Source organism: Corvus moneduloides, chromosome 3 (genome assembly GCF_009650955.1).
Source record: "Corvus moneduloides isolate bCorMon1 chromosome 3, bCorMon1.pri, whole genome shotgun sequence".
NCBI classification, from domain to species: domain Eukaryota; kingdom Metazoa; phylum Chordata; class Aves; order Passeriformes; family Corvidae; genus Corvus; species Corvus moneduloides.
Genome location: NC_045478.1, coordinates 5206166 through 5227192, shown reverse-complemented (window position 1 = coordinate 5227192; position 21027 = coordinate 5206166). Strand labels below are relative to the sequence as shown.

Sequence of the window (21027 nt, the reverse complement as noted above, 5' to 3'; positions counted from 1 at the left end):
CTCTCCAGGAAGTTTCATCAACAACAAAAAATAATATTTTGAAGTAGCCATTGATCTGTCCATCTTCTTGCTGCTCCGTGCTCATTTCTTGGTAGTTCCTGCCCCATGCAGAAACATTTATTGCTGAGAATGGCACTGCTGGTCTGGCAGCCACAAAAAACAACTTCCTTAAGTGGTCTTGTGTGGAATTGCATGTCTCATTTTAAGCCTCCTTTAGCACAAAATGCTTAATTGGCCTGTGTCTCTGGACTGGGTGAATGGATGCAAGTTCTGCAGATGTTACTTTGTCCTTCTTCCCTTGGACTGTATATTGAAAGCCATTGACTGGGAACAAAGAGTTAAAGCAACTACCCAAATTATCTCTAAAATTTGGTGGAATAGTCATTTCTGAATCATGAATTCTGTGATTTATTAGGTCAGATTTGTTGTTCTCTTTCCATGTCACTGGCTCCTGTTATCTTTTCCTGGTGGTTCTCCTAGAACCTTAGTTTTTGACCTGATCTTTTCAGGATGAGCCAGGTGAATTTGTCTACAATATTTGTTATTTCCTAGATGTAAGGATACCACTGAAAAAAAAAAAAAAGAACTCTCTTGGCTGTAGTACCTTTTGATCACTGTCATTGTTCTTCAGATTATGGATTAATACCCAGCTATTGTTCAACTAAATCAATTCCACCTATTACTGTTCTTCTGAAATTATTTACTAAATCTTGATTTTCTGTTCTTACAGCTGCTGGCATGAGGTTCCTTAAAGTTGAGGGGAGTTAGGCTGTGACTGAGTGATCTGGTCTAGTGGAAGGTGTCCCTGCCCATGGCAGAGGGTTTGGAACTAGATGGTCTTTATGGTCCTTTCCAACCCAAACCATTCCATGATTCTGTGCTTTTGCCAGGAGTACAAATAGGAGCAGATGTGTAGAAGACAAATAGTTGGTGCTCACCCTCCATTCGCACGATGAGCATTTCAGTGGGGTTTACTTTCTGTCTAGCACTAGGTCCTGTCTGGCCTCGTTGACTGAATGGCTGTTAGTGGTTAGAGTGCATCTTTTGATTTGCTTTTACCCAAAGAAAGACCAGGTAGCATGCTCTGAAATCATGCTACAGTACAAAATGATGGCAGTAAGTGAGAATGAATGGGAGATTTGTTTCAAAAGCACACCCCTGATCCAAACTAAAATGTTCCCATAGAGGGATCCTTTTGTACCTGACTCAGACACCTCAGTAAATACAATAATGGGCTCATCTGGATCAGCTGCTACTTAAATATTTCTGTGCATGTGGCCAAAATGCTCCTTAGCATCGCACTTGGACATGCTCTTTTCACATTAATGTCACCATTATTGTGCAGACAGTTGCAATTGCTGTTCTTGTAACTTGTATTTATGTAGAAAAGTAATACCAGAGAATTCAACTTAGAAATAAGGCACAAGGCAATTAACAGTAGAACAAAGTACCAAGTGAAGTTCTGCATTGTCTAGTTCTTGATGACTCCAAGTGGAGGTCAAATGAATTTCTGAAAAATATGCTTTTGTTAAACTGGTTACTGGCCCAAAATAAGGGCAACTGGCTGAAATTCTGTGGTCTGTGGTATGCAGGAGGTCAGGCTAGATGATCTAATTTTCCCTTCAGACTTTAAACTGTATGATCTGAATGTGAACAACTCCCCTGATTACAGGACACTTCTGGCCTTTGAAATCTGCAGGATCAAGCTGTCAGTTACCAGCAAAGAACATTTGCTATTCTTCCATCAAATTAAGGAATTAATTTTAGGATATCACATTGTTGTGTCCTGCTTTATAATGTGTATAAGCAAGAAAAAAATCCCCACCACCTATAGCATGATTTAGATTTGGCCAACTGTGTATTGTAAACTTAGCCTTTGGTATTGCTTATCACAACTGAGGTTCAAAATCAGAGCTGAAATAGGACTTGGTTTTACAGTTTCAGTGCCAGGAAGGTTAACGGGATATTGACAGCTTTAGGAATGAATAGTCAGGGAGGAAATTAGAGCAAACATGCATCAGGAGCCAGCACACAGCATGGCTGGTTTTAATAGAGGCGGCAGATCCTCTGTAGTAACGCCTCCACTAATAGTGGCATTATCACTGCTTCCAGATGGCGTCAACAGAAACACACAGAGCTTTTGCAGGGACCTATAATTTATCCTGATCCCTTCCTCCTCTGGATTCACCCAGAAGGAAGGCAAGTGGTACCACAGCCGACCCCAACTGTTTTCAACTGTTTTCTTTTTTTTTTTTTTTGGCCAGGAAGTGTGGGGTGGAGCAGTATCACATCTGGGGGTCCCTGGAGCCCACCAACAGTGATTGCTCTGAGTCTTGATGGGATGGGAGCATCCATGGCTCTTCTTACCCACTTCCTTCTCACTTCACTCTGTCACTTGTATTGGGCTGGTCCATGCCCCAAATCAGAAGGCAGATTGCAGCTCCTTTACCCTGCTTTTTGATACTCAATCTGCCTCTTCATTTTTTCTTTTCATTGTTCAATCAACAGACAACCTGGTATAGTGGAAGGTGTCCCTGCCATGGCAAGGGCTTGGAATGAGATGAGCTTTAAGGTCCTTCCCAACCCAAACCATTCTGTGATTCTATGATTTTATTACCTACGTGCACGTGCGTTCTCAATGAGTTTTACTCAGCCACTGCAAAATCATCATTACAGATAAAAACTTAGAAAACTAAGAAATAGGAGATGTTTCCAGCTGTATTCTTGACAAAGCATGTACCTTGAAAAAATTGATAAACTCTGTTAATCTTCACAGTAAATATGGGTTCAAACACTTTTGAGAAGTTGATAAATAAGGGCAGTCTCTTAAAGAAGAAAACTGCAGCAAAAAAATACTTTTCTTGTCTACTAATATAAAGATGCAGCACTGTGAAAAAGAATATCTCAAAATACACTCAGATGATGCAAGGTCCTTTTCAGAAAGTTCAGATCTTAATGTTTCTCGAAAGTAGGAGATACAGATGGCAATTCTAAAAAAATTCCTCTTTGCAAAATGCATTAAGAACTTTTGCACTTCTCAGTTTAAATCCCTGGGTTACTTCAGCAAACATATATGTTTAGAAAGGTATCTACTTTTCACATTTAAGTGAATAAAAAAGGAACAGCATGCATTACCAGTGTATTTCTTTGCCATGTCTGTCTTACACGTTTTGGAAGAAGAAGTGGGAAAAGAAAGAATGATCCAGTTTATGCTAAGCTCTGTTTGGTTTTGAGCTGTTTGGGTATTTCCAAAAGCCAACTCTGGCGCCTTAAATTTTGCTTTCATCAAGAACATGGTAATTCAAAATAGTTAGCTGAGTTTTGGTTAGTGTAGCAGCAGGTCTCTTCATATTTTTTTTTCTTTTTTTGTAAGTAAACACCCATGATTTATGGAATATTTTGTTTCAATTATTTTGACTTTGCCTTTCACCTCTTTGACCTAGAAAGTCGACAGTGCTTTAATAACGAGTGTCCTTGTTAGAAACTTATTATGTGGCTCTTTCTGGAACAGCAAGTCAAGTATGTGGCATAGTATAAGGAATTTCAATGTAATTTGTTTAGAGAGGCTGTTGCTTGACAAACCTTCTCTGAATAGGCTACATGGTAAATGAGAAATTGGAAGTCTCAGGGCTGGGATGGATAATGGACAATAGATGCTTTCACTTCTGGTGCCTGTTCAAGTCCAATCTGTCAAAGACTGAAAATTGTTCCCTTTCCAGACTGGGCAAGTGGCCTGCGAGTAAGTGGTTGGTTGACTCTGCCTGGTGCCATAAAATTTGCCCACAAGACAAAAATGTCCCCCCGTTTGGCTTCCTGGCCCAGTCATTTCAAAAGCCAAAGCTGAAACTGCAGCTGCCTTCTCTTCCAGATCAGGATCAAGAGGTTTTACTGGTATCTTTTTATCTATCTGTTTATCTACTTATTTATTTATTTATTTGTTATATTTTGTTGTTCCCATTTTTTTGTCTGTAACACCTGTCGGAAATAGCACATGGAACACAGCAAAAAATGGTTGTTTTCTTGAGGATAAAAGAATTTCCTTCCCCAACAGAGATCAGTGGTTCACAGAGGGCCAGGATCAATGATTCACCCCATCAACAGTGCACCTGCAGGAATAAATATCACCTCAAAACACATTCTGCTGCAATATCTCTTCATTAACTAAGGGCTCTGTGAGACTCAGTAATGCGTTTGCAGTTGAATCATGCCCAGCTAAAGACAAATGAAGGAAATATGGAGCAATTAAGTGATACTAAGTGACACCAATTTATCAAGAATAAATAAAAGTTTGGTGGTAAAAATGGCTTGCAAGTTCATCCAGTCTCAGCAAACCTCACGTCACCATTTCTGGGATAGAAAGCCCAGCCTTTCACCAGGAGAATGTTCCCACAAAGGTGAAGTGGTTTTGAGCAATTTCTTCAATGGACTTGACACCAGCAGGCTTCTCTGTGACACCAAGGTGACAAGTGGCCTTTTTTTCTCTTTCTTTCTTACTTTTTTTTCCCCTTAAGCAAACTGAATAACTACAGGGAGAAAAAAAAGAAAGAGAAAAATACATGCTTTATTTATATTTAATATCCAAGATTGGACTTTAGCTTGTGGGAAGTATGAAAGCTCCCCCAAGCTTTTGAGGGCTCTATTGTGCCCTGCGTACCAACTGCTGGCTGCACCAAGTTGGTGTTTAGGGTTCTCCTGCTCCTATTCACGAACGCTGAATTTTTCTCCTTTGTGGGCAATGTCCTCTTTCGTATTGCCAAAATTCTTTGTGTGTCCTGCAACAAGCAGTAGATCTGGTTTTCTACAGTTTCTGCAACAACTGCAGATATAGTTGTAGACCCCTAATGTGGCTGGAAGAGGATGAAGTAAATTTTGGATGGAATTATTTTAAGACACAGACACCCTTTGTTACTTTACAGAGGAGATGATGTTGGTAAGAGACAAGGACCTGCAGAAATCAGGTTGGAAAGAAAAACAGCAGAGACAGAGATAGGCTGGTCAAAAGTGAGTGGGAATGATGATTTATGGAAAGATGGGAGAATGGGCCAGAAACCAAGGGGTGGATAAGCTGAACTGAAGGGCAAAACCAGATAAATGGAAGGATAGATTTAATTAAACAGAGTAGAGTTGGTAATAAAGAGTTAGGAAAAAATGCTGTTATGAAGAACAGGAAAAGGTGGACAGGAAAACATGATGAGAGAAAAAAATGAAAATTGTTCCATTTATTGTGGAATATCTTGTTGTTTCTAATAAATGAGTTAATAGTGGTGCACATTTTAGAAAGCTGAGAAGGAAGTAATAATAAAAAAGCAAAGAAGAAGCATTTAAGTAGATACTAGTTAAGGTTTATTTCTTAGTCTATGTAAGGTTTTAGCCACATAGCTACTGGTGAAATAGCCAGCTAAGATCAGTAGTTGGCTTTCAAAATCTCAGCATTAGAGTTTATTTTGTAGAAATGTTAGTTATTATATTACTATTATGCAATAATATATCATAACCAATGGCAAAATATACCAACTAGTATGTATGTGTATTACTAATACTGATTGGCATGAAGAAACAATGGTCCACTATAATTAGACTAGCACAGACAGTTCCACTCCTTGTCTAAAACCAAAAGGATAGGGAAACAGGCAAAAAGGACTTTTTTTTTTTTTTCTGTATTACAAAATGTTCAAGCTCTTACTTATTCTTATTTTGAAGTTTACTTTTGAAATAAGATAACTTTGTGTTTTGGGAAAGGAGTGGCTGAGATTACGAAATGCCTTGATAACACATTAAACTCATAGAAAGTCACACCTGCATTTGACACTTGAGTGTTAGAATAGCTCCAGCATCCAAAACAGTATTGAGATTTATGAACATCTTGAATACACCTAGGGTGATGAACTCCTTGGCAAAATATGGGGCAACAGGCCAATTCTTTACCCAATGGCTGTCTGTTTTCAAGACCTACCTATGAACCTGTGTTCATATGACATATGACTATGTCCCAGTGTCCAAAAAATAGGTCTTAGCCCCACTGAAGTGCCTCAGATTCTTCTTCCGTAAAAATCATGATCTTGCATTAGAAAGAATTTTTCTTCCCACCCATGAGAGTTTGAGGAAGAAGGTGTTGAGCCCATCAGTTCATGCAGGATGATAATCTGCAGTAATCTCTACTGATTTAATCTATCTTCTTCTCATCTTTTGGGCATCTAAATCCTAGTCTGGCTTCTCTTCGCCACTTACTCCAGGGTATTTGTGCTGTACACTGGTGAAACAGAAAGCTGAAGAGTCAAAATGCTGCCCATCAATGGGCTGCAATGGAGTGTATTCCTGCCCTGACAGTGAAAATTAGCTTCTTCCGTGGCAGTACGTGCTGCTGGAGACTTCTGTGCGGTGTCATTTACAGCCATGTTGTCTTTGTAGATTCCTGCTATGATGTGAGAACACTGATGAGTGGAGGGGGAAGGGACCAACCTTCCCTTTACCATATGGGAAACACCTGTAATGGGCAGCAGAGCTCTCTCTAAAGAAATGTGTTGCCATTTCATAGTTTTTTTCAAAGTGTTATGTAGACAAAAGGTATCAACTTGAATTTTTACCAGCGTTGACTGTCCCAGCGTCTGGAGCCAGGCATTCACCGTAATGCCAAAGTATTCTTTTAAATGAGACAGTCAGTAATGTTTTAAACTGTCTCACCCAAAAAGAATGTAGCATCCACTGGAAAAGTATAGAGTAGTCTAAGTGCTCCAAAAATAAAACAAAAGGAACAATATCATGCCCTTTTATTGTGGCCCCTTAACTCTAGTCCTCTGAGAGCAGCGCTGATTGATGTCGGTGATGCAACCTAAAAATTAATGTCAATTACCCAAAACAAAATGCACATAAGTGACTTCAGGGTCTGATTTCAGTCCACAAAAGCCAGGAAATTCAGAGCTACTGGAGAGACGAAAACCTGGATTTCACATTCCCATCTTACCAACAGCCATTCTGCTGGAGGGGAAGAGGAGAAACAAAGGAAAAGGGAGTTACACCGTTAAAATAAATAATGTGATGCAGACAACAGCTCTCTCTTTGCCGAAGCCTGGATCCACTGGGTCTCATTAGCGTTAAATCCAGGAACTGCAATGTGTTCTAGGTTTGGGGCTCAGTTACTTCCCTACCACTTTCTGCTTTTTAAAATATAAACTCTTTTATTGTTTTAGTTAACAATAACATTTAATGAGACCTAACTAATTCTTCATTTACAGTAATTATTTAGTGTTCTTGCATTTCCATCCACTGGAAGTGGGGATGTTGCTGTCAGCATGATTAGCCCATGCTATCTATTTAATGCAATAATTGCACATCCAAACGGGACTGACCTTGCACTCTCTGATAAATGAACATGCAGTAATCTAGATGTTCTGGTGTCAGCATGCACACAAATCAAAATGTTGTAACATCAAAGAAGTATGTATGAAAAAACTTCCATACAGGATTTAAATATTCCTCAATGTTATTAAAAAAATATGGGCTGTGATATCATGAAAAGCCCATGGTGGGGTCACAAGCGAGTAATCCATCTCCCTATTCCTAAACCCATATTTAGTGACTGAACAATGGCAACCAGCCAGAAGAATCTCGTGGCCTGGCCAGTTTGTTTTCAGAAGAGTATCACTTTTATAGATGTGCATATAAATGTGTGTCTGCTCTTAAACTGGATACAAGGGAAAAAGATGAGATGCGGTACAGAAGAAACGAGAGTTTGATGTGATGGGTCAGACCACTGAGATATTGGTAATGGCATTGGTCTGTCCTTGCATTTCAAAATAAGTTTCATTTAAGTAACACGTGCCATAGGAAGTGACGTGAAATTAGATCTGTGGAGGGTGGTTATAGCATGAAGGTTCTGAGTCTGCTGAGTTATTTCAGTTGCTTCACAAAGTAGATATTATTTGTCCACCCCCCACCCACAACCGATCAGTCAGAAACTACCAAAAGGAATTTTTAGTCGGTTCTAGGAAGGACATTTTGGAAGCCTGCTATTCTCAACAACCATCCGGTGTCCCTGGGATAACCTATTTGGCCAAGATGCTAGGAAGGTAAGAATCAGATGGACAGAAAGACATTTAGAAAGATTAAAGATAACTTAAACTGCACGTTAGAGAGGCTTGAAGTCTATCTCCACTTGTGAACCAGCTTTTCCAGCATATGAATGTGGATATAATGTCATTTAAAAAGTATAATGTAACAAAAAGCCTGTTCTTCCTTGGGATCCCAATTTCCTTGATGCATTCTTGCAGATCATAACTTGCCAGCAGCTCTTTGAAAGTGCAACAAGGGCTCTCCTCTGTGTAGGCTGCCCAGTGCAGGAGCCTATGAGGCTTTGGGCAGTGTTCCCACATTCCCAGTGTGCCACTGGCACGGTTTGTGCTCATCAGACCCTGCTAAACATTGGAAGGAGTTTGTCTGTCATGCAGGTAGGAAGTGCTGGGGAGAGCGGGACCAGGCCCTGCAGCATGAGTGGTGGCCAGGAGGGGACTGCCCTCTTCACATGTCCCAGCTCACTCCTTTATAAATGAAGCCATCCCCAAGTCCAGCTCTTCATGTGCTCAGCATATTTCAGCATTGAGATCGAATTGCAGCCTGTCAGGAGATAGTGAGCAGGGCCACTATCACCCAGACCCTGTCAGGATCTGGTATTTTCACAATTCATGGAATCATTTAGGTTGGAAAAGCCCTCTAAGATCGTTGAATCCAACCATTAACCCAGCACTGCCAAGCCCAGCACTAAAACCAGTCCCCAAGTGCCACATCTACACATTGACCACTTCATTCTTGTTACCTGTTTTTTCCTTCTTCTATTTGCTTTGCATATATTGAAGAAATCAGTCATTCATACTACATTCTTTTCCAAATCCTCATACTACTTTCTTTTCCAAATCCTCATTCAAGTCTGACTTGAATGGGATAAATGTGTCATTACTTTGCCGAGACTGGCCCAATAGTTAAATGGGTTGTGACTTAAAGGAGAAGCATCCTTCTGTGATTATCACCAATTACTGGTGAAGTGTTAACTGTTCAAGGGAATTAACTGCTCTGCTTTGTATTTTTTACAGGTGCATTGCATTCTTTGCATAAGGAGTAGAACATCTTGCATGTAATTAAAGAATAACCTTTAATTTCCTAAATTATAAATGCTTACCATCATCAAAAATCAAATATCTGTATCAATACATGTCTGGATTAAAGTTCAAATTAGGGATGGAGCTTTGTTTTGAAGGATGGGGGCATTTGGTTTTCATACTTAGTGAACCATTTTTTAAGTTTGGATTTGATACTGATTTTCAGAAGTCCAGGAGGGACCAGGAAACCTATTTTGATTCAGGGCTATTTCTAATATAAATGTCATAAAACCTGGTAGAGTATAATAATTTATTCTGCTGCTAAAATATTGGTTTAACTGGTTAAACTGCCTCAGCTCTTGGATTTTTTCTTCAGTGTGTTGCAGAAATACATGTGAAAGGTCGATTGGATGCCATTCTTCAGCCTAATCCTAAGTAATTTATTCTGTTTTACCTGAGAGAAAGGTCCAAATACATGTTTTTCTGGTTTTAATCAGTCCAACTACAATTGATTCAACTTTTGCCTGAATAAGGAGTGAGTAAAAACTTAGCAAGAGCCTCAAGATTTGGCTCTTATTCATTAACCTCAGGGCAGACTTCATTTTGTGTGATTTTTAAGCTATTAAAATGTTGGTTGGCTTCCATTTGAGCTCAAATTCCTAATATCACCAAATAATTATGTGTAGATGATGAAATGAAAAAACAGGCATGTAGTCTCCAAACACGTTTCAGTCTGGGTGGCTGAAATGGCTCATAACATTCAATGCATGAAAATGGGGTGGATTGAATAAATTAGCAGAATCACAAAAGGAAACCACTATAGGAAATAGTTTTACACGTGTAATCACTCCCGTACTCCAGTGAATGTGTCAATCTGTACTAAATAAATATATTTGTTTATAGACATGTTCTGTATTAGCTTCCACTCTTTCACAGCACTTTGCCAAACAAAATCCCACTAGAAGTAGGATGTTCGCACCCGAGTAGGAGTTTCTTGGATAAATATTTTTTCTATATTGAGACCAAAACCACTTCTACAAATTTCAGACTTTGATTGGAATAGTATATTTCTTTTGCCCTTTTTTTTTTTTTTTTTTTTTGCCTTGTCTTTCCCCCCCCCTCTCTTCCCATCTCCTTCACTGGCAGCCACTGATGCATTACCTTAATTCCTCTTGCCTCCCACTGCTCCGGTGCGCCGGCGCCCCGCTGCAGACAGAGCACATCAGTCAGGGCTGAGCAGGGCGAAAAGTGGCTGCACCCCAGTGCTGCCACCAGCAAAGGGCCTCGGAGCCTGAGAAAATTCCTCTCTTCACAGACCTGAGCTGTTGGTTGGGCTCTCTTTTCCACACTGAAGTGCTCTGTTGAATCAAAGGGACAGCAGAGGTGCTGTGCCCTCTGCAGAGTGTGTTTGTAGGATGCTTTCAGGAGGTGGGGGAGAAGTGTGTTGCAAAACATCATTAGATGCAACTTTTCATTACAATTTCACCACTTTTAAGGGGAAAAATGTAGGGGAATTGTCTTGTTTTACCCAAATAATTTAATTTCAAAGTAATACCCTCTCCTCCTATGCAAAAGCAGCCAATTTCGACATCCATTTCTGTACATCTGGTATTTTAGCCATTACAATGGAAGACAAAATGCAATGAAAATAATAATTATGGCATAGTATACAATGTATTCAAAGTGTCATGTATTAGCTCTGTAATCAAGCAATCCTCAAGAAAAGGTTTCCAGTGAGTGATAGTATTTCTGTTTCAAAGGCAGGGGAAATTGAAGCACAGAGGCACTAAGTGGTTTGTCTGAGGCCACACAGCAAGTAAGTGTCAGGGCTGGGAGCAGAGCCCAGCCCTGGCTCTTGCCCTTGTACTCAGACGACTGTACCACACCATATTGTTTCCAAATAAATTTGCTCTTTAGCTGCTATGCTGAGCTCATGAGCAGTAGTGACACAGAGGGGGAATTTAACTTCTTCGGTTACTTCCTACAGAAAAAACCCTGAGCTTCTACAGCAGTAGAAGAAACCTTAAAAGGTCAAAAAAAATCATCTCTGGAGACAGGGAGCCATCCAGGTTGTTTGATGCTGAATTGCTCTCAGGTTGAAGCAGTTTTTATTGTTAGTGGTATATTTTCACATGGGAGTGCTGTGACTGTGCAGTGCCCTGAGTCATAAAGCAGAGGTTTCAGTGTCCAACCATACCTAAAGCCTCAAGACTTCCAGTTTTAATTTAGTTCTCAGACATAATGAAGTTGCCTGTGTACATTATTGCTGCCATACAGCTAAAGCAGCACGTTGAGGCACATCAGGAGAGGAGAGTTTGACCCTTGAGCAACTCAAGGTGTTTTGACCAGTTTGACGTGAGGCAGTAAAATTTTAAGTGAGCTAATTGCACTGCTCATGAGGAGATCAGGGACACTCAGGAACCACTGCATTTCCAGTGTGGTGAGGGGATTAAGCTTTCCCAATTATGCTGGATTCCAACAGGTCATATCCATCAAGGTCTGGTGCCTTGTGGACACCTGCTGTGTGCTTTTCCATCAGCGTGTCCTGGGCAGACAGTTATGGGCCATTAGACCCACGGCAGGAGGAACTTGCTGGATTTTGACTTGCTCCACAGGAGAAGCAGCTGATGCTGTCCAGGGAGGAGTGGTGATGGAGCCCAGCTACAGGTTTTGCAGCCTGGGGGAAGGGATTTCTCTCCCTGACTGTGAATGGAGAGCAGCATGTAGTTGAAGTAGGGCTCAGAACAGAATTTCTATCAGTGTGCAAAGCAGCATCGCCTTTCCTTAACAATTAAAAAGGGTTTTTTGCTCTCAGACATATAAAGCCCATTAAAACTGGTGGCAGTGATGGGAAGGACTTTGTGAAAATATGTTTGTTTTGCAAAGCTGGCTGCCAAGTATTGTTTTATAGTTCTGTTTTTTTCCTTCTTTCTCCTCTGTTTACAGTGCCCTCTGAGAGACTTAAAATGATCCCTCTCTCCCCACCAATTTTGTTCTTTTTTCTCTTGGCTGACACTGGTACCCCACTCCCACACCCCAGTTCTTGCTGCAACAGAAGCCATGATCCTTTTGCCTTGTTTTTCTTTCTTACAATACCAGCCCAGCCCTGAGAACAGCGTTTGCTGGTTAACTGCAGCATGGCAAATTTGGCCAAATACACTGGAGGACAGCAGTACAAGCCCTATGTTTTGTTCTCCATCCACTGGTGGTACTGCACGAGATGCCTGAGAAATTCATTTGTTTTCCAGTGATCCTACATTTCCATCAGCCTTGGGAATGTCATTTATCCCAGAAGCAGAGAAAAACAATAAAAAAGTTGGATGGTTGAGATCTAGATGATGTTCTTTAACAGACTTGGATGATATATCCTGGATATGTCCTATGCCTGTACACAGGAGCCCAGTTTTACACAATTATTTAAAAAGTTTATGCCACTGGCAGATAAAAGGTCAACCAAAGCCCAGAGGTGACTTTGCTGGGAGGCATTTTGTTGATGGGTGGTTTACTGGAGTAGTGCTTTTATCAGCAGGTGATATTTGTGGGCATCTAAGTGTTCTTGTGATCTTTGGCCCCTTCCTGAGGCAGGTACTCTTGGGATGGACACTGCTGCTGTCCCTGGTGTCTCACCAGGCTGAGGATTCAGGGAACAGACCTGAGGAATGCAATTGTTGGTGTTTCTTACACCTAACTGAGGTTTTCTGGGGTCTAGCATAAGCACCAACATGGTTGTGCTTCCAGAGGGGTTGTTACTGTATGGATAAATGGATGCTGTAGCTCTCAGCACATTGGTCTGTCCTCATCATAAATGAAATCCATGACCTTTCTTGGATACAGCAGGGCAGATCAGCCAGAGCATCATACAAGTTTGTAACATGCTAAACCTGGGTGTCCACAGATACATATTTGGGGAGTGTTATTCGTTACTGACCATGTATAAGACATTACGTACAAAAAGCGCTCCCTCATCCTTTGAGTGGTATCAGACATCTGTGCTCTGGCTACTGATTAAAGATGGGTTTGTGGAACTAGAGCCTTCAGTGCTATTGTTTTAAATTGGAGGGAGAATTATCCATTGTATTTCTTTTGTCATATGGATGCATTTTTAATAAAGAGAGTTTATATCCACACAAATTTATTTAAACTTAAACAGAAGCAACTAATTCTAAACAACACATGGATTTTCTTTTTCAAACAATGTTGCTTATACTTTGCCTCTTAAACTAATTATTATTTTAATCTCTAAATAAGCTGACACTTCTTTGCATGTGGTTTGTCTGTTCAGGCTGGGAAAAATTAGAGGAGTAACCTTTTAATCACAGGGGTTTTAATGTAGATGTTTTTATATACAAAGAGTTATGAATCTGTCCAGGGTGATGTGTTTGATATTATGGTGAGCTAATGAAAATTCAAAGTTAACATTCCCCAAATAAAATGGAAAGAAGACACAGGGAGAAAAGGAGCGGATTCAAAATTAGAGAATCTTGGGGGTTTATGGGTTCCAGGTTATTTGGAATGGAATGAAAGTTAATGCTACATCCTTTTTTCCATCCTGCCAGCCGGTGTCTGATCCAAGAATGTCTCTTATTTAAAGGGCAGGGCTCCCTCCGCTGTTCTTAAATAAAGGCTCTGACTGGCTGAGATCCAACCCTCCCTGATTTTCACAGTAACACTGTAAGGCTGCATGAAGAGAATTACGTAATGGAAAGAAGTTTTGCATATGATTCCCCTATCATAAACCTGCTCAGGTCATATGGTTCGATTTACATTTATGCAAATGTCAGAGAATAGAGTAAAATTACCCAAAGCGGAAAGGACCGTGGCATGTCACAAACAAGATGTGCCTACTTGCATTTATGTTTGCTAATGAAGTTCAGCCAGGGCTTGCTCTTTGATTTGGATGTCTCTGTCTGCCATTCCACTTTATGCACTGTAATTAAGCCACTTGCCCACACACATACAAGAGGACATCAAGAAAGGGAGACTTCAAGTTTTATAAATGCTTTTCTGTAACTCACTTATACAGGGCCTATAATTCAGGATTTAATATCTCTAAGTGATACAACAGGCCTGCAGTGTGACATTGTGCTTAACTTTAATGCAAGCAGAACAAACTTAAACCAATGGAGGATTTGGCCCAATAAACTTTGGTGTGTCGGGTGCCCGCTGGAGATGTTTTACCCCAGACTTTCCAAATTTTATCCAAAATAAAAATTAGGCAGCCCACTCAAAAATCACAGCTGTTTCTTTCTCCTGCCAAAATTATTATTTCTCATCATGCTACAGCTGTGAAATTACGCACTAGTGTAAATTGTTAACTGGAAACCATTTCTAGCTGAGGTGCCTGTCCAGAAGTCTTGGTATTCTAATCTACTCTGTTCCCTGATTGAGGAGTACTCACACATCTTCATGTTTGGCTGGGACTTGTTTCTGTAAATCACAGAATCACAGACTGGTTTGGGTTGGAAGGACTTTAAAGATCATGCAGTTCCATCTCCCTGCCATTCTCAGGGACACCTTCCATCATCCCAGCTTGCTCCAGGCCCCATCCATCCTGGCCTTAAACACTTCCAGGGATGGGACAGCCACAGCTTCTCTGGGCAACCTGTGCCAGGGCCCCACCCCCCTCCCAGGGAAGAATTTATTCCTAATATCCAATCTAAACCTACTCTCTTTCATTTAAAGCCATTCTCCTAGTCCTAAATTGCTAATAAACACATGGTTATTTGTCCCTAAATTGGTCCTATAAACTCTTCAGTAAACTGTCCCATTTCATGGGACCTACTGTGAGGATAGGAGTTTTGCTGCCCTTCTCTTGGAGTGGTTCTTTTTCATCCTTCATAATGACACTGCCTTGGGCTACAACTACAGGAGAGAAATGGGACCAAAAAAAAGGGAGTAGAAACTGGATGATTTTTCATGAAATTTGAGGAGTTGCTTGGCCAAGGTCCCTTGTGCCATGCTGGCTTTTTAAGCTGTTAAGTTTTTCTTTCCTTCACCAAACTAAGGGCAAAGCAAGGTGTTGCTTTTAGGTGACTGACAGCAGTGAACAATGATCATCTTTTCTGCTTCACTGTACCTCCTTTCAGGTTGGAAAAAAGCCTGCCTTCATTTATTAAATAATGATAGTATTGCCAGAGAGGATCTTGTGTCAAAATCCGATGTGCTTTGATAACTTAAAGGAGCAACATTTCCAAGGGAGGATTCCTGTATAGAGGATGCCTGAGAAGCTGTGAGAAGGTTCTTCACAAGGTGCCTTCGTGGGGTAGAATCATAGAGTGGTTGGGGTTAGAAGAGGTGTTAAGGATCTGGTGCCAGCCCCCTGCCATGGGCAGGGATGGACCCACTGGATCAGGGTAGGACTCTGAAGTGAGAACTAAGCAGCAAAATCATCACAACTCTGTCCTAAATGGGAGCAAGTGGTAAGAGTGGCCTGGACAAGAGGAAGGTCATGTTTCTGCTTTCACATTGTCCCAGCCTGTGCAGCCTCTGGCTCTGGTTGGCAGCAATCTGTCCTTCCACCTTCAAGGAAGATGGAGAAGGGGAAAAAAATCTTGTCATGAAGCAGGAAGGAGCAAGGAAGACTTTCTGTGAGAGCTAGATCAGCCAAGTAAGGTTAGATCAATGGTTCAGAGCATGGAAGCCATTCTGGGAAGGCAAACTGTGCAATTTGTGCCAAGTTAGGTGATCCCCCTGTCTAAAAGGTGGTCCCTTGACCACGCCTGCACATACTGGGTACAGCAAGAGGCTGACAGAACTTCAACCATAGCAGAAACTCAGCCCACAGCAGGAAAAGTCAAAGCACAGCCTGGTAGTAAATTTTAAGAGAGAACACACAGAAAATTTGGATGCAGTAGACACTTTTCCAAAAAGGGCTCCATGGGCTTATGTTATCTCTTGACAGCAAGACATATCCAGCAAAATGGATACAGCTATTTTAATCCCACATCAAGAGCCTGCATCATCCTCTATCTGTAATTCTGAGCCAAATAATCATATTTAAAAAAAAAATAAAAATGCAGATGCTGCCAAAGTGGCATAAAGCACCCAGAAGTGTCATCCAAACCCTCTAAATTATCTCCAACCACATTAAATGTCTGCCACATACATCTAAACTCTTGCAAGGGCACATACACATGCGAGTTTTATGAAAAACATCTTGCTGTTTCTCTTCACAATTCTTGGCATGTAAAGATCTGTCTTTCAGTATCACAAATTCAGCTGTATAGATCTTAAAGATATCTGGTATAACTCAGAAAGATGGGATGTCTGTAAAATACTTTTGCTCTGCATAAAAGCATCGTGGAGGTTAACCTTTGTTATCTAGTAATGTATCAAAATGAGAATGAAGTGTTATCTTGTTATGGAATGGGATGAATCAAACTCCCTCCTCTGAAATACTGATTTTCAAAACAGTTACCTTTATGCTGAGGTTGAAGGTATGGATGGTTTCTGGGTAAAATGGTTGAATTTATTGTTAAATTCCTTAATAAAATATACATATATCAGAATCACTTTGTCTGGCTTGGGAAGTAAAAATGTGTTGTTTTCATTATTGCTGAACTTCAAAATGGCTTCAGGAATTTTGTTGGTCCTTTCCAAAGAAAGTGAACTTCAGGCAGAGATTAAAGCAGAGGAAATTTCAGCCCAAGGGCAAATGTTTCTGAAAGTTTAAAGTATGTGAAATGGGGAGTGAAGTAGGAAATAGTTTTCAATCCTAACTATAGCCACACTAGTTATAATATATCACTAAATATAGACCAGTGGGTGTGCCCAACTCTCCAAAGGTGTTATCCTGCCTCCCCTGAAACTGGCTTCTGAAATGACCTTTGCAGGGATATAACTGACTATACAACACTGCCCATGTTGGAAAATGTTAAACTTCATTATTTCCCAGGTGAGCCCAGCCAAGCCCAACTTTGCTTCACAACCAAAATTCCTTTCACAAAATTCAACCATTTACCTTTCATGTAGATCCAGCTTTGTACTCGGGATCATTTGTCTGCAAGCAAACTGCACAGTAGTCCTGAATATTTTGTTTATGTGTTAAAGGTTGTCACTTGGGTTATAAATCCCTGTGAAACTATCGGGGTCAAGCAGCTAAAAACATTATTTTTGCATCAACTTCCAAATGCCAGCCATAATGGTTTGGGCAAGCTGAACATCCAAACTGCCTTGGACTTGCTGCTTGTGGTTGTGGGAATATATTGGATCCTTTCAAAATTATTGGCTAGTCTGTTTTGGGCATTTCATGTTTGGGTATAGAGTCTTTGGATTTATTCTGTGTTTTGTTTGTGGTGATACTGTCATGTCTTGGCTGTATATCCTACAGCTGATGTTCTGCACTTTGACTTTCATGCCATATGCTGCTAGATCTCTAGACTGAAGTGTGGTGTTAATGTAAAGGATGCTGTAATGAACATCTTGTACACATTTCCTTTTGCATATTCACTGTCTGTAAAATGTCTCTCTGAATACATCCTTGCTGGTTTTGAAATGATTTCTTTACAGTTCAATATAAATGCTATTTATATCGAAAGTTGTTTGAGGTTATCCTTTACTCCTAATGTTACTCTAATTCTAGTTTAAGAGAGGAGAAATTGATCTGGCTGAAATTAATTAGGAAATTGGTAGAGCCACTAAAAATGGTGGTTATATATGGCACTTCCTAAGTGCTTGGACTGAGGATGTACAAAATAAATCTGACGAAGCACTAACTGTAATGAAATAGATGACTACATTTTCATTTTAAAAACAGGATGGCTGCTGAAGGTGAACCAAATAAAGCAAAACTATTTAAACTCCTTTGATTTTTTTAAAGATATTGTTAATATATTTAAAAAAAAAAAAGTATTTTTTAAACTGAGACTATCTCCTTACAATATAAGGTTTCCAGTGGCATTAAAAGGTATAGTGTCTTATATTGATTCAGAAAGAGCCGTTAAAAATGCATGAAAGGTATTTTAGGGAGACAGTGTCACAGAATCTTTTAAAATTATTTTCTCAAGTGCCACTTAACTCCTGTGCTTCTTTACCATTAGAAGCACTTCATCCCAGGTTACAATATATGGGATATCACATTATTTCCTACTGACCAGAGAGTCTCTGGAGTAGTTTGGAGTAGTGGGGATTATACCAGTGTCTGTTTATATAACTTTGGACTCAGACTATAAATTAAGTTTGGAAAACTGCAGTTATTCAATAATTTATAGAGTATTTAGACAGTTTAGAAATGATTCTTGAACATGGTGAATAGAGAACACGTGCTTATAAAGGACAAGCAGATTCAGCATAATGATGTATTTTTGGCCTCAACTATTTTGCAGGCAATTAACAAAGTAGGATGTTACATTTTTGCCTATCTCTTGCTCTCCTGAAATAGAGTCACTAACCACTTGTTAACCACAGTGATTTTTTAATAGACAAAGTGGTTGCTTACAGCTTCCCTACCAGAAATGTTCAGATTAAACACCCTATTAGATTGCAGCCAGAATAGCCTACAAAACAGGAAGAAAGCCTTGCCTTTCTCTCTGCCTCCTTCCCCTGTTTAAGCTGATGTGATAATTCACTACAGATTTTCTCTTTCCCTGACAGAGTGCCTACCGCAGGAATGGGATGACTTTTCTCGCCTGCTGATGTGGATGTGGCTGCAGCAACAGGAAAGACAGTGTTATATTAAGGTGATTTTCTTTTCCCCTCCATGGAAGGAAAAAAAATACAAGTTCCAATGTCTGCATGTACCAGTGAGTGGGCTGGTTTGTTGTGACTATCTGCTGGCTGTCTCTGTCTCTTTTTCCAGCCCCCTCAATCGTTATTCTTGTTTACTAGCTGGAACATTTAGCTAATTAATGGCAGGATGTTTGGGATAGGGTGTAGGTGGACAAGAATGCAGCTCAGACAATGCTGGAGTTTGCAGGGGACTTTCTGACTGCCATGTCATTTTTATTTAAGTGTCTGGAAGTCTGTTCTCCGAAAGATGTTTTTTGGTAAAGCAGGATGGGGCAGGAAGAGGCCAGACAGATATAGACTGGGTTATGTTGGCTTATGAAGGTTATGTAGTTTTCCTTGCAATTTTTACAAAAGAAAAATTATTTCCCTCTATTTTCCACTAATTTCCACTTGTTTCTATCAACTAATGTAAGTGTTCACACAGTATAACCCAGTTTAATCCAGTGAGGGGATTTTGGTGACAGCACTACCAAGTTTGGATGCAAAGATATTCAGAAAAAGTTCAGGTAAACTAAACTTTGCGAGTTAGAGACCTGACTTTTTGCAGACCCAAAGACGGGCTAAGTGCTCACCCCCAAATTCTCAATATTGGCATCTCCTAAGGCTTGAGTGATCATTGTCCAAAATGAAGGAACGCCTTTGCAGTGACTTGGCACTGGATTGGACCCCTATTTGGAAAAATACATTCTAAAGTATTTCAATAACTGCGTCTGTCTCAGTGGTTCTAGGCAAGGGCTTAGCGTTATGTACTTGCTCAGCGTTTGCTGCAGGAAGCAGATGTCCCTGTTGTTGACAAAGGCAGCACTGCTGTTGGATTTGGTTAAAGAAGAAACCAACTCTTTTTGACTTTTTTTTTTATACTTTAGCTAACGCTGTTTGTTTTCAAGATTTTTTTTTTAAATCTCAGTCCCTGTCTCTATGCTTGTTCCCGTCCCCTGCTCCTCTAGCCTTTGCTGGCCTCACAAACACATTCATTTCTTCCCATAAAAACTGTACAAATATAGAGCTAACCACGATGATGCTTGAGCAGAGAAAAGGACTCCTGCTTCATCCCGTCACCAGGATCTGCTGGCACATCCTGCTGGTGTTCCTGTGGTACCCACAGGTCAGGGGTCTTCTTCACCTCAGGCTTGGAATCCAACTTAAGCCTCAAATTAATCCAGAACATTCAAGGGTTCGAGAGGAGAATATCAAAATATTAATTTTATATAGTGCAGCCATCCTCCTCCTTGGTGTTTAGTATGTGAGGTCTGAATTTTCACTCCCGCTCTATGCTCTTGTGGTCGTTTGTAGGTGGTTTTGTTGTCCTGCTCTCTTGGACCTGCTTGCAAAAACGTTAAATATATGTATATTTTTTAAATAAACAGAAAAATGACTTTTTGCAACCGAAATATTGTAAAAGTGAACATTACCGCTGCCATTCATAAATTGCTTTTCTCTTTTATCTGCTTCGTCTCCTGTTTTCTGGAAATTTTCTGTGTGTAAAGGACTAAAAGTAATGTGTACAATGTATTAAGTGAGGGAAGGGGGAAGTTTTCTGATGTTCCATCTGTGCTTCTTGAAATATATGATTAAACTTTTCTTTTTATCATCACTCTTTATTTTTGTTGGCATCCTTAATCATTGAAAATTATATGCTTGCTGTAAACATCCAGACTTTTTTAAAAGGACACCAGCATTTATTGTATTTGGTTTCGATCTGCAGAGATGCAGACAGAAGAAACCGTTTCAGACACTGGGTACTGGAATCAAAATTCCTTCTGTTGCTGTCTCTCTTCCAGATTTTACATTTTAAAATATGCATAAGCAGGAAAAATACTGGCACTTATTTTTTACTGGTCTACTTAAAGTCCCAGAGAATGAAGACTCAACATACATTTCTCTCAGAAATATGACAGATCATGTTTTTGTTGGTCTGCTGTGTGTTTGTCTATCTTGAACAGCCTGACAGGCAATTATTTATAAAATCTGGGTTTGCCCAGTAAACCCATATAATAACCTTTCACTTCTCTGCACAAGTCAGGGAGCTGAATTTAGAGTCAAACAACGTAGGTTATGTGTCCCCATCTTGTACTAACGCAGTTTATTCTTATTTTGGGAAGTAATCACTTTTTTTCCTCATCTTCAGAATTTTCTTAAAGTCTCTTTAAAACAAAAATTCAACCAGTAATACTCGTGCTGCACTTGGAGTGTGTCTTAGCACCACTTCCCA

General features: G+C 40.1%; 1 protein-coding gene across 4 annotated transcripts in view; it reads left to right on the top strand.

Moving 5' to 3' along the window:
• SUPT3H (SPT3 homolog, SAGA and STAGA complex component) overlaps window positions 1-20414 on the top strand; it is a 259239-nt gene extending 238825 nt beyond the window's left edge. For all 4 annotated transcript variants that reach the window (XM_032103965.1, XM_032103962.1, XM_032103963.1 and 1 more), the window contains exon 12: window positions 18681-20414. In XM_032103965.1, the coding sequence (XP_031959856.1) occupies window positions 18681-18722 (42 nt within the window). In that variant the 3' untranslated portion in view covers window positions 18723-20414. The remainder of the gene's footprint in view (window positions 1-18680) is intronic.
• The last annotated feature ends 613 nt before the right edge of the window (window positions 20415-21027 follow it).